Raw genomic sequence first — 12,284 nt, 5'->3', positions numbered from 1 at the left:
GAGGCTGTGGCCAGGCTCTTGTCAGTGGTGCCCAGGGACATGACAAGGGGCAATGGGCACAAAGTGGCACCCAGGAGGTTCCAGCTGAACAGAAGGAGAAAGTTGTTTGTTGTGAGGGTGCTGGAGGCCTGGAGCAGGCTGCCCAGAAAGGCTGTGCAGTGTCCTTGTGTGGAGAGCTTCCAAGGCCAGCTGGGCACTGTGCTGCTGGGCAAGCTGCTGTGGGTGCCCTGCTTGAGTAGGGGGATTGGACTGGATGATCTCCAGAGGTCTCTTCCTACCCCACCCTGCTGAGATTCTGGGGTTATATTTCTACTTAGGCTCCTGCAGGGTGACTGCCTGTGAAGCAAGTTTATTCCCAGCTTTATTTCCATCTCCCCACTGCTCCAATTCTCAGCTGTTTTGTGGGTCTGTGGCTGGTTTCTGGCCATCCCAGCCTGCACGGGCAGGCCAGGGGCTTACAAAATGCCTGAGGTGTCTAAAGGGAAGGAGGAAGTGTCACTAATTTTGGCTTAGGAGCTCTGCTTGTAATGTTGCTGGAAGCTAAACACCAAATGCACCTTAGCTTCTAGGGAAAAAATAATGCAAGGCTACTTTCACCTTTTCCTTAGTGCTTCAGAGTTTGGTCTGTGTCCACTTGGCAGTGATGCTCTTGCTGGTAGATTCAGACTAGTTTGGGTTGGAAGGGACCTTCCCCCCTTCCAGTTCCACCCCCTCTGCCACAGGCAGGGACACCTCCCAGCAGCCCAGGTTGCTCAGGGACTCATCCAGCCTGGCCTTCAACACCTCCAGAGAGGTTGTGGATTACAGAATCACAGAGATCACATTCTGTGATTGATCCTGTGATCCACAGCCTCCCTGGGCAATCTATGCCAGCCTCTCCCCACCCTCACTTCAAACAATTTCTTCTTCATCTCCACTCCCAGTCTCCCCTCTCCCAGCTCAAAGCCATTGTCCCTCATCCTGTCACTACAAGACCTTGTCCAAAGTCCCTCCCCAGCTGTCTTGTATGGAACATTCTGTTGGAACATTTCTCTTTTAAGGCCTCAGAGATGGGAAACAATTTGTGCAGCTCCTAGGATTTCAGGCTACCCTCCAGCGGATTCAGTCTGTGTTTAGATTGAAGTACTTGTGCTGCCTTAATCCACTGGTGGCAGAGATTTTGCAAACCAAGCTGAAATGAATCCTTCAGTCATGGGCTGTGGGATTTGGGTCTCAGTTGGTTTCCCACCCTTTGCTCTGTGCTGTTTGTGCCAGGTCTGTGGTGCTTATCTCTCAACCGACTGGAGCGAGCGCAGGCGAGGAGGCAACAAGCTGAGCTTCTTTGGCACTGGGGAGTGCTTTGTGTTTAGGGTGAGTAAAATCTCCTCATCACTACCCACTCAACCACTGGAGGGCTGTGAGGGACTCCTTCCCTTCCACTTGAAGAGGATGCACAACATGTCCCCCTTAGTTTGTAAACTCTACTGATCTCTTCACGTGGAGGAGAAAAGTTCACTTCTCAGGTTTGTGAGGGAAAAAAACCTCCCTTGGCCTGCTGGCCACACTCCAGGAGACCACTGGCCTCAGTGCACAAGGGCTGTGCCACGGTTCACTTCTTGTCCTCAGTGCACAAGGGCTGTGCCACGGTTCACTTCTTGTCCACCAGCACTCCAAGGTCCTTCTCCATGGAGCTGCTTCCCAGCATGCCAGCCCTTAGATCCATAGGAGCAAGCATTGTGCACAATGCCAGCTGCAGAGCAGGATATCCACCCTAGCTGCCCTTTAACCAACTCCTTTGCTGGAAAGATGGAGTAAAGTCACTCCTAAAACCCTCAGCACAGGAAGGACATAGACCTGATGGAGCTGGCCCTGAGGAGGGGCACGAAAATGATCAGAGGGTTGGAGCAGCTCTGCTATGGGGACAGGCTGAGGGAGCTGGGGGTGGTCATCCTGGAGAAGAGAAGGCTTCAAGCAGACCTGAGAGGCCTTCCAGTACCTGAAGGGGGCTGCAGGAAGGGTGCAGACAGACTGTTTGCAAAGGCCTGCCGGGATAGGACAAAAGGCAGTGGCTTCAAACTAGAGCAGAGCAGATTTCGATTGGATGTTGGGTACAAGTTCTGCACCGTGAGGCTGCTGGAACACTGCAGCAGGTTGCCCAGGGTTGAGGCCCCATGACTGGAGATACTCAAGGTGAGGTTGGGCAGGGCTCTGGGCAACCTGATCTAGTGGAGGACATCCCTGTGACTGCAGAGGGGTTGGACTGGATGACTTAGGAGGTCCCTCCTAGCCCAGCCCATTCTACGAAACCCTGCAGCATTCTTTCACTCAGCTAAAATGGCAAGAGGTGTAAGGAAAGCAAAGAGCATCCTGTCCTGAAGCCAGCTGGATCCAGCCTTCACTGCTGGTCACACAGGTGGGTTCTGAGAGGCTTGGATCAACTTTGTTCTGCACTAACCAAAGCTTTGCTCTTCTCTGCCCCTCTGCAGCTGCAGCCAGAGGTGGAACGCTACGAGTGGGTGATCATTAAGCACCCAGAGCTGGCCACAACGGGTTCAGAGCCAGAAAACCCTTCCTCCCCAGCTGCCAGCATGCTGGCGTCCAGCAGTGTCCCAGCAGAGCCCTCGGATCGCCTTTCCCCCTTCCTCTCAGCTCGGCACTTCAACCTGCCTTCCAAAACAGCCTCCATGTTCATGGCGGGCAGCAGCGAGTGCATCATCATAGGTGAGTCAGCCTGGGGAGCTGGGCATGCACCCTGCCAGCTCCTCCTGCCCACCTCGGGTCACAGACACAGGACCCTCCTTTGTGTTGTAATAGCAGCAGGTTTGGGGCACTTCCATGAAATGCCCCCTGGAAGTGCCTCAAACCTGCTGCTATTACCCAACACAGGTTTTCTGTGGGAAGGACTTGTTGAATGTGAAGCTTTAAGCACAGCCACACCTTCACACTGCCTAATTCACAGAATGCCAGCTTGGAAGGGACCCCAAGGATCATCTGGTCCAACCTTTCTTGGTCACAGTCTAGCTGAAATGAGCTGGCCCAGCACCCTGTCAAGCTGAGTCTTCAACCTGACCAACGCAGGGGACTCCCCTGCTGCTCTTGGGAGAGGATTCCAGGCTAGGGAAACATTTCCTTCTGGAGTCCAGTGGGTATTCCCCCAGCAGTAACTTGTCCCCATCACTCCTTATCGTACCCAAGGGACTCGTTGGGCAAAGGGAGTCTTCATCCTCCTCATAGCCACCCTTGATGCACTGCTTCATGGTGATAAGTTCTCCCCTGAGCCTTCTCTTCTCAAGGTTGAACAAATCCAGGTCTCTCCTGATGAGAAACAGCTCTTGAAGAGGAACCAACTTGGCACTGACACAGGAGAAACTATAAAACATGTTAATTCTCCTGGCCCCTGGTACTGCTGACTTTGGCAGAAGCCTGCTTAGTAAAGTTGTCACCTCACTGGGATTTACAAGGCACAGGTATGAAATCAGAGCTGTTCTTTGCCCCAAAGCTTTATTTAACACTTGCTAGGAGAGTAACTAGCATGGGGATTGTCCTCTGTAACATCCAGAGGGGCCTGGACAGACTGGAGAGGTGGGTCCATGGCAGCCTCAGGAAGTTTAAGCAAGCCAGGTGCAAGGTCCTGCAGCTGGGTCAGGGCAATCCCAAGCACAAAGCCTGGCTAGGTGGAGAATGGGTGGAAAGCAGTGCTGAGGAGGAGGACTTGGGGGTGCTGGGGGATGAAAAGCTGCCTATGAGCTGTGTGCTGGGCTGATCCCCAGCAGTGTGGACAGCAGGTGAAGAGAGGGGGTTCTGCCCCTCTGCTCTGCTCTACTGAGACCACACCTGCAGCACTGCCTCCAGTTCTGGGGCCCCTAACACAAGAAGGACCTGGATCTGCTCTGGAGAGGCTCCAGAGGAGGCTGTGAAGATGATCAGAGAGCTGATCAGAGACATCTGGCCTATGGAGACAGACTGGGAGAGTTGAGGCTGTTCAGCCTGGAGAGGAAAAGGCTCCAGAGAGAGCTTAGAGTAGCCTGCCAGTAGCTCAAGGGGCTCCAGGAGAGCTGGGAAGGGACTTTGTACAAAAGCATGGAGTGACAGGATGAGGGATGAAGGCTTCAAACTGCAAGAAGCTGGATTTAGATGAGACATTGGGAAGAAATAATTGCCTATGAGGGTGGTGAGGCACTGGAGCAGGTTGCCCAGAGAAGCTGTGGAGGCTCCAAGCCTGGAAGTGTTCAGAGCCAGGCTGAATGAGGCCTTGAGCAACCTGATCTAGTGGGAGATGTCTCTGCCCATGGCAGGGGGTTGGGTTCCAACCCAAACCGTTCTGTGACTCTATGAAATCCAAGTGCTGGCTGATTCCCACTCAGCAGCCTGAGCTCTACCAGACCATGAACTGGGCTGCTCCAGAATTAGCCAAGCTGCTGAGAGCTTCAGTGTGTAACTGAGTTAGAACTCTCTGGTAGTGCTGCATCACAGGCATCTCAGTGCAGGTCTCCCTCTAGGCCTTCCAGCAGCCAGAAGTCAGGCAGTCACTTATATTTACCCTATGTTACTGTGTGGGAGGTTGTAAGAGAAATAAAAGCTTGGGAGTTAGAATCACAGAATGGTAGGAGGTGGAAGGGACCTCTGAAGATCATCCAGTCCATCCATGCCAGGGCAGGGTCACCCGGGGCAGGTAACACAAGAACACATCCAGATGGAGCTTGAAAGTCTCCACACAAGGACACTCCACAGCCTCTCTGGGCAGCCTGCTCCAGGCCTCCAACACCCTCACATCAAATAACTTTATCCTGCTCAGCTGGAACCTCCTGGGTGCCAGCTCATGCCCATTGCCCCTTGTCCTGTCACAGGGCACCACTTAGCAGAGCCTGGCCCCTACTTCTTGCCCCTCACCCCTCAGATACTCACAACCATCAAAAATACTTCCTCTCAGCTTTCTCCAGGCTAGACAGCCCCGGGGCTCTCAGCCTTTCCTCCTCTCACAGATGTTCCAGTCCCTTCAGATTCCTCATAGGTTCTATTCGACCCACTCCAGCAGTTCCCTGTCCCCCTTGAACTGAGGAGCCCAGAACTGGACACAGTATTCCATATGTGGTTTCAGCAGAGCAGAGGGGCAGGAGAACCTCTCTTGCCCTGCTGGCCACACTTGTCTGAATGCACCCCAGGAGGCCATTTGCCCTCTTGGCCACAAGGGCTCATTGCTGTGCCGTGGAGAGCTTCTTGTCCACCAGAACTCCAAGGTCCTTCTCCATGGAGCTGCTTCCCAGCAGGTCCTTTGATCCATAGGAGTGAATGTTGTGCACAATGCCAGCTGCAGAGCAGAATTTCCACCCCGGGACCTTTCACTGCTGTGGGTCACTGCTCTTAGATAGTTGCCCTTTAACCCACTGGGGAATTTTCCTTTCAGTTTCCTGACACATTTCTCTCAGGCTTTATTTCACTTCACTGCATTCTCTGACTTCTGGGCAGTTTGTAGCTTCCAGCATCCTCCAGCACCAAAAAGCAGATCCTAAAGGTTGGACTCAGTGATCTTGGAGGTCTCTTCCAACCATAGCAGCTGTGTGGTTTAAAATCAGGCAGTTGAGGCAGGTTGCCTCAGCTCCCCACGCTGAGAAAGACAGAGATGCTCTCATGCTTGCCTTTGTCTCCCTGCAGGAGGAGGCGATGGGCAGGCTCTTTACCTCGATGCAGACCTGAACCACGGGAGAACCAGCCACTGCAACACCTTCAACAACCAGCCCCTCTGCTCTGAAAGCTTCCAGATCTCTGTCTTGGAGGTGTGGGGTTTCAGGGACAACATGAATGGTTGACATGACCATCCTCAACCAACCAGCTTGTCCTTGTCCTAGGATTCCCAAGGCAGATTCCAACACAGGAGCCAAGTTAGAACACAACTCCTGCTGGGCCCGGTGTGTTCTGGTGATTACCAAGGGGTGCACTTGACTGCAGGGCTTAGTTGTTTACTGTTGTTTTATTTAAGACAAGTCCAGGTGAAGTCTTAAGTTCATGCATCTTAACTCCTTCGCTTTTTACCTCTAGAGATCTGCACTCAGGTCCTGTCATTAGGCAAAAAATGGGAATGACTTCAGGCCATCCTAAAAGGATACAGGTCGGGGGTCCAGGATAGGTTTGCAACTGGTTGCTGTCCCTCAGAGCACAGAGCTGGCTGAGGATTGCTGGAGAGCTGTATGCCAGCTTCACCAGCAATACCAAATGTCTGCCCGGAGGGACACTGCTGACCTCAGAACAGCTGCTGATGAAATCTTTGCCCTGCTGTAAGCAGACACATCACTACCATTCCCTAAGTTCTGAGAACCCCTCAGTTCACACAGGAACCTTGGACCCAGACCCTTGGCACATTCCAGTTGCATCTGTTTGAGGAGTCTTGCTTCTGAGAAAGACACCCAGACAGGACAATCATATCTCAGAGGCTTGGTTTTGTTTACATTCCTATTCCATATCAGTATGAGGACTTCAAACCGACTCACATTCAGGCAGCTGAAAGCTACAGCATGTGTGCAGTGCTCAGAAACTTCCCTCTCTTCCTCTTCCTTGGAAGCTGAAATGGGCTTCCCAGCTGGGAATGACTGAGCTGAGCTGAGTGTTGCATCAGACTAACTGAGCTGAGATGGGCTTTCTTTCTGAGAATTACTGAGCTGAGATGGGCTTTCCAGCTGAGAGCAACTGAGCTGAAATGGATGTCCTATCTGAGAATGACTGAGCTGAGCTGAGTGTCCCATCTGAGAATTACTGAGCTGAGATGGGTGTCCCATTTGAGGATAACTGAGCTGAGATGGGCTTTCCAACTGAGAATAACTGTGCTGGTGTCACCACCTGCCTGGGGAGTCAGACATTGCAGTCCAGAAGCTCAGTGCTCTCCCCTCGAGTTAAAGAAGGGAGGTGGGAGGGAAATTTGTGTGCTGCTCTCCTGGGAGGGGACAAGCTTCCCAAGAGCTGTAGGGAACGCTGCTGCTCCATAGCATCAGTTTGCCCAATGGTAAGATCCTGGGAAAGGTGACCCTTTTCTTTGCCAGCAGCCTTCTGGTAGAGTTTGGATGATGCAGAGAGGCTTTTGCTGAGAATTCACACAGCTCTCTGCAGGCCTGGGAGGTCTGGAGGCAATTTCCTGGTGTCGCTGTCTAAAACTTGCTGTAGAACTTCTGCCATGTGAAGCTTAAGCACAGAGACATCAGTGGATAGTCCAGAGAGTGCATCAAGTTGCTCTGCAAGCTTCAGTGGACAGTTTGCTAGTAAAGCTTTACCATAGCAACTGAAATATTGATGAAGCTTTCAGCAGTTCAGCCTAAACAATTGCTGCAGAGCGAGGGGAAGTGTTGCTGCTACTGAAACTTGGAAGCTCACTGCAAGGAAACATTGGGAGTTGATAGTGACCAAATCCTAGCACAGAGCCTTGGTAGCATTCAGAGTCACAGGGGAGTCTCATGGAGAGTTTATCAGTGAAACTCTCCTGGCTTGCCTCTTGGCAACATGAAGAGGCCTGGCAAAAAATGTGACTTGCTTCTTCAGGTGCCACCTGCACTCTTTGAAATATCAGCTTCCATCTGCAACAGCTCAAGAGGTCTTTTGCACCATTTCTATTTGGAATGAGATGCTTTCACCCTGTTTGGAGAGTCAGCCTGGGCCTCTCTCTCTTTCCTGCTTCCCACTCACTGAGTTCTGTCCAGCTGTCTTTTCATCAGCTTAGTTAACCTAAAAGAGAAGCTTCTTCACTGACTCTTGGGTGTTTTTTGATGGGGAGCACCGTGGAGCAGTGCTGTACAAACACTGGCTGCTACTGCTGCTGCTGCCTTCTGGGCTTGTTCCAAAGCTGGCTGCATCACTTTGCATTTGCCAGCACCACACAGGCTTCCCCAGACAAAATATATCACTTCAAAATGGTATCCCAGGTAGGAGGTTCTGGTAGGTGTGGGTGGGATTTCAGCTCTTTCCCTATCTCCTCTCTTTCCAGCTTGTTTGAGGTGCCCTAGAGAAAAGGGGCAGGGGGGAAGTAAAGGAAAAGCCCAGAATAGCAGGAATTTGCAGCTTCTTGTCAGAAATTCCCTCCTGTGGGATGTTAGCATCACACTGCAGAGGAACAGGTTCTGTCTGCAGGACCTGCCCTGCAGCTGGCAGTGCTGAGGTGGCTGTCGGACTGCCTGCCAGATGCAGCTGTCAGAGAAGCCCAAGCACTGCACCCTATGTTAAGTCATACCTGACAGCACTGCTCCCTGCCCTGCCTCTCTTCTCAGTGTGCGGTGATTTGGGTGTCAGGAATGACTCAGAGCTGCTCAGAAACTTGTCACAGGACACTGATGCCAGGAGCAGTACTGAGAACCACTGAGGTTCAGGCAGCTGAGTCTCTGGTGTCTTTCAAAAGTCAGCTGCAGGCCTCAGCTCAGCTTCCCTTGTGCCAGATAAGTCCTGACCTGCTCCAGTAGTGAAGGTCCACAAAAGACATCCTTTTGGTAGCTTGTCTAAAAGGCCAAGCAATGTTTTACATGGGCCTGAAGGTCAGTCTTCATTCCTCCAGCAGGCTGTTGGCAGTGTCCAGCCACCCTGTGCGTGGCAGCTGCTGTGGCTGTGCTTGGAGCAGATGCCTTGCTCAGGGCACCTTCAGCAGTGACCTGAGTTTGCTCATCACCAGCAGGAGGTCAGAGGGTTATCAGGTGATTCTCCTTCTGCTGCCTGCTTGTATTCAGATCAGTCTTGAGGAATGTAGTCATAGAATGGTAGACCTTGAAAGGGACTTCAGAGAGCATCCAGTCCAGTGCTCCTTCCACCCAGGGCAGGTGACACAGGAGCACATCCAGACAGGTTTTGAAGATCTCCAGAGAAGCAGACTCTGAGCAGCCTGCTCCAGACCTCCAGCAAACTCACACCAAAGAAATTTCTCCTCATGTTGAGGTGGAACCTCCTAGGTTCCAGCTGGTGTCCTTGCCCAGGACACCACTGAAAAAAGGCTGACCCCTGCTTCTTGACACTCACCACTCAGACCATCAGTAAAGATTCCCTCTTGGGTTTCTCTTCTCCAGCCTAAACAGCCACAGGGCTCTCATCCTGTCCTTGTCAGACAGATGTTCCAGTCCCTTCACCATCCGTTGGACTCTCTCCAGAAGATCCCTGTCCCCCTTGAACTGGGGAGCCCAGAACTGGGCACTACATTCCAGCTATAGTCTCACTGATCTCACCAGGTGTGTTTCTCGTCCATGCTTTAGTTTGATCCAGCACTACCCCACCACATACACCCCACAGGTGTGCTTTGGATGCAAGCAGCCTGAACAAGCAAGAGGCCACAGTGACCCAAGGAGAGGAGCTGCGAGGTGCTGTCATCGTCAGACAGTCCTTCTGTTCAGTAACAGTGAATGTTCCTTCTCATGCAAACCCTCAGGTGTAACTCTTGTGGTGGTTGTGAGACTCCTGAGAGGACAGCATCCTGACTTGGTTCTCATTGCAGTAGCAAATAGGAGTTTCTCTCATCCCCTGCAGTCAGTGGTTGTTGCTGACCAAGTGGGGAATTCAGCCAATAGTTTGTTACCTGCAGAACTGAGCTGGAGACCACAGACTGGTGTTCCAGACACTGGGCACCTTACCAGAAGGTGTGTGGAGCTGGAGAGACAGAGGCTGGGTGTCAGCTGCCACACTTCTTCAGGAGCATGTTTGCCTTCCTGAGAAGCTGTTTGGGCTTTGTAATATACTCTGGAAGGCAGGGGAGACCAGAACCTCCTGAGACCAGAAACCTGCATTTGTTGTAAACTGCATCTAAACTGCTTCTACGCCAGAGGGACCATTTCCAGCTGTCAGCCATGCTGGGCAGGCTGCATCACTGCACCCAGACTGTCACACACACTCCATTTGTGATCCATAGAATCCAACAGAATGGGTTGGGTTGGAAGGGACCTTAAAAACCGTCCAGTTCCAACACCTCTGGCATGGACAGGGAATCCTCCCATCAGATCAGGTTGCTCAGGGCCTCATCCAAACTCCAAACTGGCTTTCAACACCTTCAGGGAGAGGGCATCCACAACCTCCCTGGGCAACCTGTGCCAGTCTCTCCCCACTCTCACTGCAAAGAATTTCTTCCTCATCTCCAGTCTCACACTCCCCTCTTCCAGCTCAAAGCCATTGTCCCTTGTCCTGGCACTACAAGCCCTTCTAAACAGTCCCTCCCCAGTTCTCCTGTAGCCCCTTCAGGTACTGGAAGGCTGCTCTAAGCTCTCCCTGGAGCCTTCTCCAGGCTGAGCAGCCCCAACTCTCCCAGCCTGTTCCCATAGAGGAGGTGCTGGGTTTCAGCTGGCTGGTAGCTGAGGTGTGCATTGTGATGAGTGCTGCTGTGCTGCCCACTTGGGTTTCTGCCCTGTTGTTGGAACTGCTGCCCTGCCCTGGTGGTGTTCTTGTCACTGTGCAGAGCCTTGTATTAAAAGGTGTTTGACTAGAGAAAACTGGCCTGGGCCTTCTTTGGGGCATTTCCCTTCCTGCAGACAAATACAGGCAGGAAATGCTGTGCTGCAATGGGCAACTCACCCTTGGAGCCCATCAGCTCTCGGGTGAGCTCTTCACCATGCTGACGGGTTTAGGACATATTGAATGGCTTCCACCAAGGCCAGGTGCCAAGGTGCCTGTGGAAACCCTTGGACTGGCACCTCCTCAAATGAGCTACCTTTAAAATGGAGCTCAGAGGTGTCTTCTGGCCACCACCAGTTGCAGACTAGACCAGAGGTGCCATTATGTCCCCTGCCTATAGTCACTGTCATCACCTCAGCTGTGGGAAGCTCAGCGCACGGCAGCTCGGCGATGCCATGAGGAACAGAGGCTGCTGGGCTGGCAGGAGCGGTGAAGCTCAGCGCACGGCATCTCGGCGATGCCATGAGGAACAGAGGCTGCTGGGCTGGCAGGAGCGGTGAAGCTCAGCGCACGGCAGCTCGGCGATGCCATGAGGAACAGAGGCTGCTGGGCTGGCAGGAGCGGTGAAGCTCAGCGCACGGCAGCTCGGCGATGCCATGAGGAACAGAGGCTGCTGGGCTGGCAGGAGCGGTGAAGCTCAGCGCACGGCAGCTCCGCGGGGCCGCCAAGGTTGCTGCAGAGACAGGCAGCGGCCGCCAGAGGGTGCCCTTGGGCTGCGCCGCGGCCGCCTTCTAACTGCCTGCGTAAAGCAGATTGCGCAGGGTCGGGAGGGACCCTCCAAGGTCACCTTGTCCAATCCTCCCTGCAGGCATCAGGGACACCTCCAACTGGAGCAGGCTACCCAAGGCCACGGCAAGTCTGACCTTGTATATCTCCAGGGATGGGGCCTCAGCCACCTCTCTGGGCAGCCTGTTCCAGCGCCTCCCCACCCTCATTGTGCAGAACTGCCTCCTGGTGTCCAGTCTATATATCCCCTGTTCCAGTTTCAGAACGTTGTCCCTTGTCCTATCACCACAGACCTTTCTTAACAGTCCCTCCCCAGCCTTCCTGTTGCTCTCCTTCAGATGATCAGAAATGTATTCACAAGGTCTTCCTCAGAGCCTTCTCTTCTCCAACCCTCTCAGCCTGCCCCCATAGGGGAGGTTCTCCAGCCCTCTGACCATCTTTGTGGCCTCCTCTGGACCCTCTCCAACAGTTCCATGTTCTCCCTGTATTGGGGACCCCAGAGCAGGACACAGCCCTGCAGTGAGGTCTCCCCAGAGCAGAGCAGAGGGGCAGGATCCCCTCTCTCCAGCTCTGCCCACATTGCTTTGGCTGCAGCCCAGGCTGCCCTTGGCCTTCTGTGCTGCCAGTGCCCATTGCTGGCTCCTGTCCAGCTTCTCTACCAGCACCCCAAGACCTTTTCTGCAGGGCTGCTCCCCAGCTCATCTTTCCCCAGCCTGGACTGATCTCGAGGGTTGATTCTGTAAGCCAAAAGAAGTCCCAGGATTTAGAAAACTGTGAAGTTCTGAGTATTCTTATTTTTAAAAGAGAAGGCAGTAGGAGGAAGGGCTCTGGTTAGACTCTCCCCACCTGGCTTCCAGCGTCGAGTTTATGAATAAAACAATAAATCTGAAACTTACTCACAAGGCTGCTGAGTAGCAGGAGAGTGGCCAGGAGGGATCTGGAGTTGCTGAACAGTGCTGGCTTTGAACCTTACAGCTACACTCGCACCTGAGGAAAATGCTAGGGCTTGAGTGCATCAAGTAGTGGGAGCTCATCAGCATGCCTGGAGGGCTTGGTGGTGGGGAAGTTCTCACAGGCTGGTAGTTTACATGGAAGCTGAAGGAGCCTTAAGCTCTGGGAAAGGAAGGCTGTCTTCTGCCTTGCCGTGGTGCTGTGGTGTGAGATGCTTGCTGGTTGGACTC

The 12,284-nt window shown here is 53.1% G+C and overlaps 1 protein-coding gene across 2 annotated transcripts in view; it reads left to right on the top strand.

Annotated features, from left to right (window-relative positions):
- The window catches only part of TBC1D24 (TBC1 domain family member 24), a 30,281-nt gene extending 19,866 nt beyond the window's left edge, over positions 1-10,415 (top strand). For both annotated transcript variants that reach the window (XM_064153123.1, XM_064153122.1), the window contains 3 exons: positions 1,255-1,350; positions 2,466-2,700; positions 5,632-10,415. In XM_064153123.1, the coding sequence (XP_064009193.1) occupies positions 1,255-1,350; positions 2,466-2,700; positions 5,632-5,786 (486 nt within the window). In that variant the 3' untranslated portion in view covers positions 5,787-10,415. The remainder of the gene's footprint in view (positions 1-1,254; positions 1,351-2,465; positions 2,701-5,631) is intronic.
- The last annotated feature ends 1,869 nt before the right edge of the window (positions 10,416-12,284 follow it).

Source organism: Pogoniulus pusillus, chromosome 13, assembly GCF_015220805.1.
Source record: "Pogoniulus pusillus isolate bPogPus1 chromosome 13, bPogPus1.pri, whole genome shotgun sequence".
Taxonomy (NCBI): domain Eukaryota; kingdom Metazoa; phylum Chordata; class Aves; order Piciformes; family Lybiidae; genus Pogoniulus; species Pogoniulus pusillus.
The sequence above is the reverse complement of the archived record's forward strand: the minus strand, read 5'-3'. Positions and strand labels throughout refer to the sequence as shown.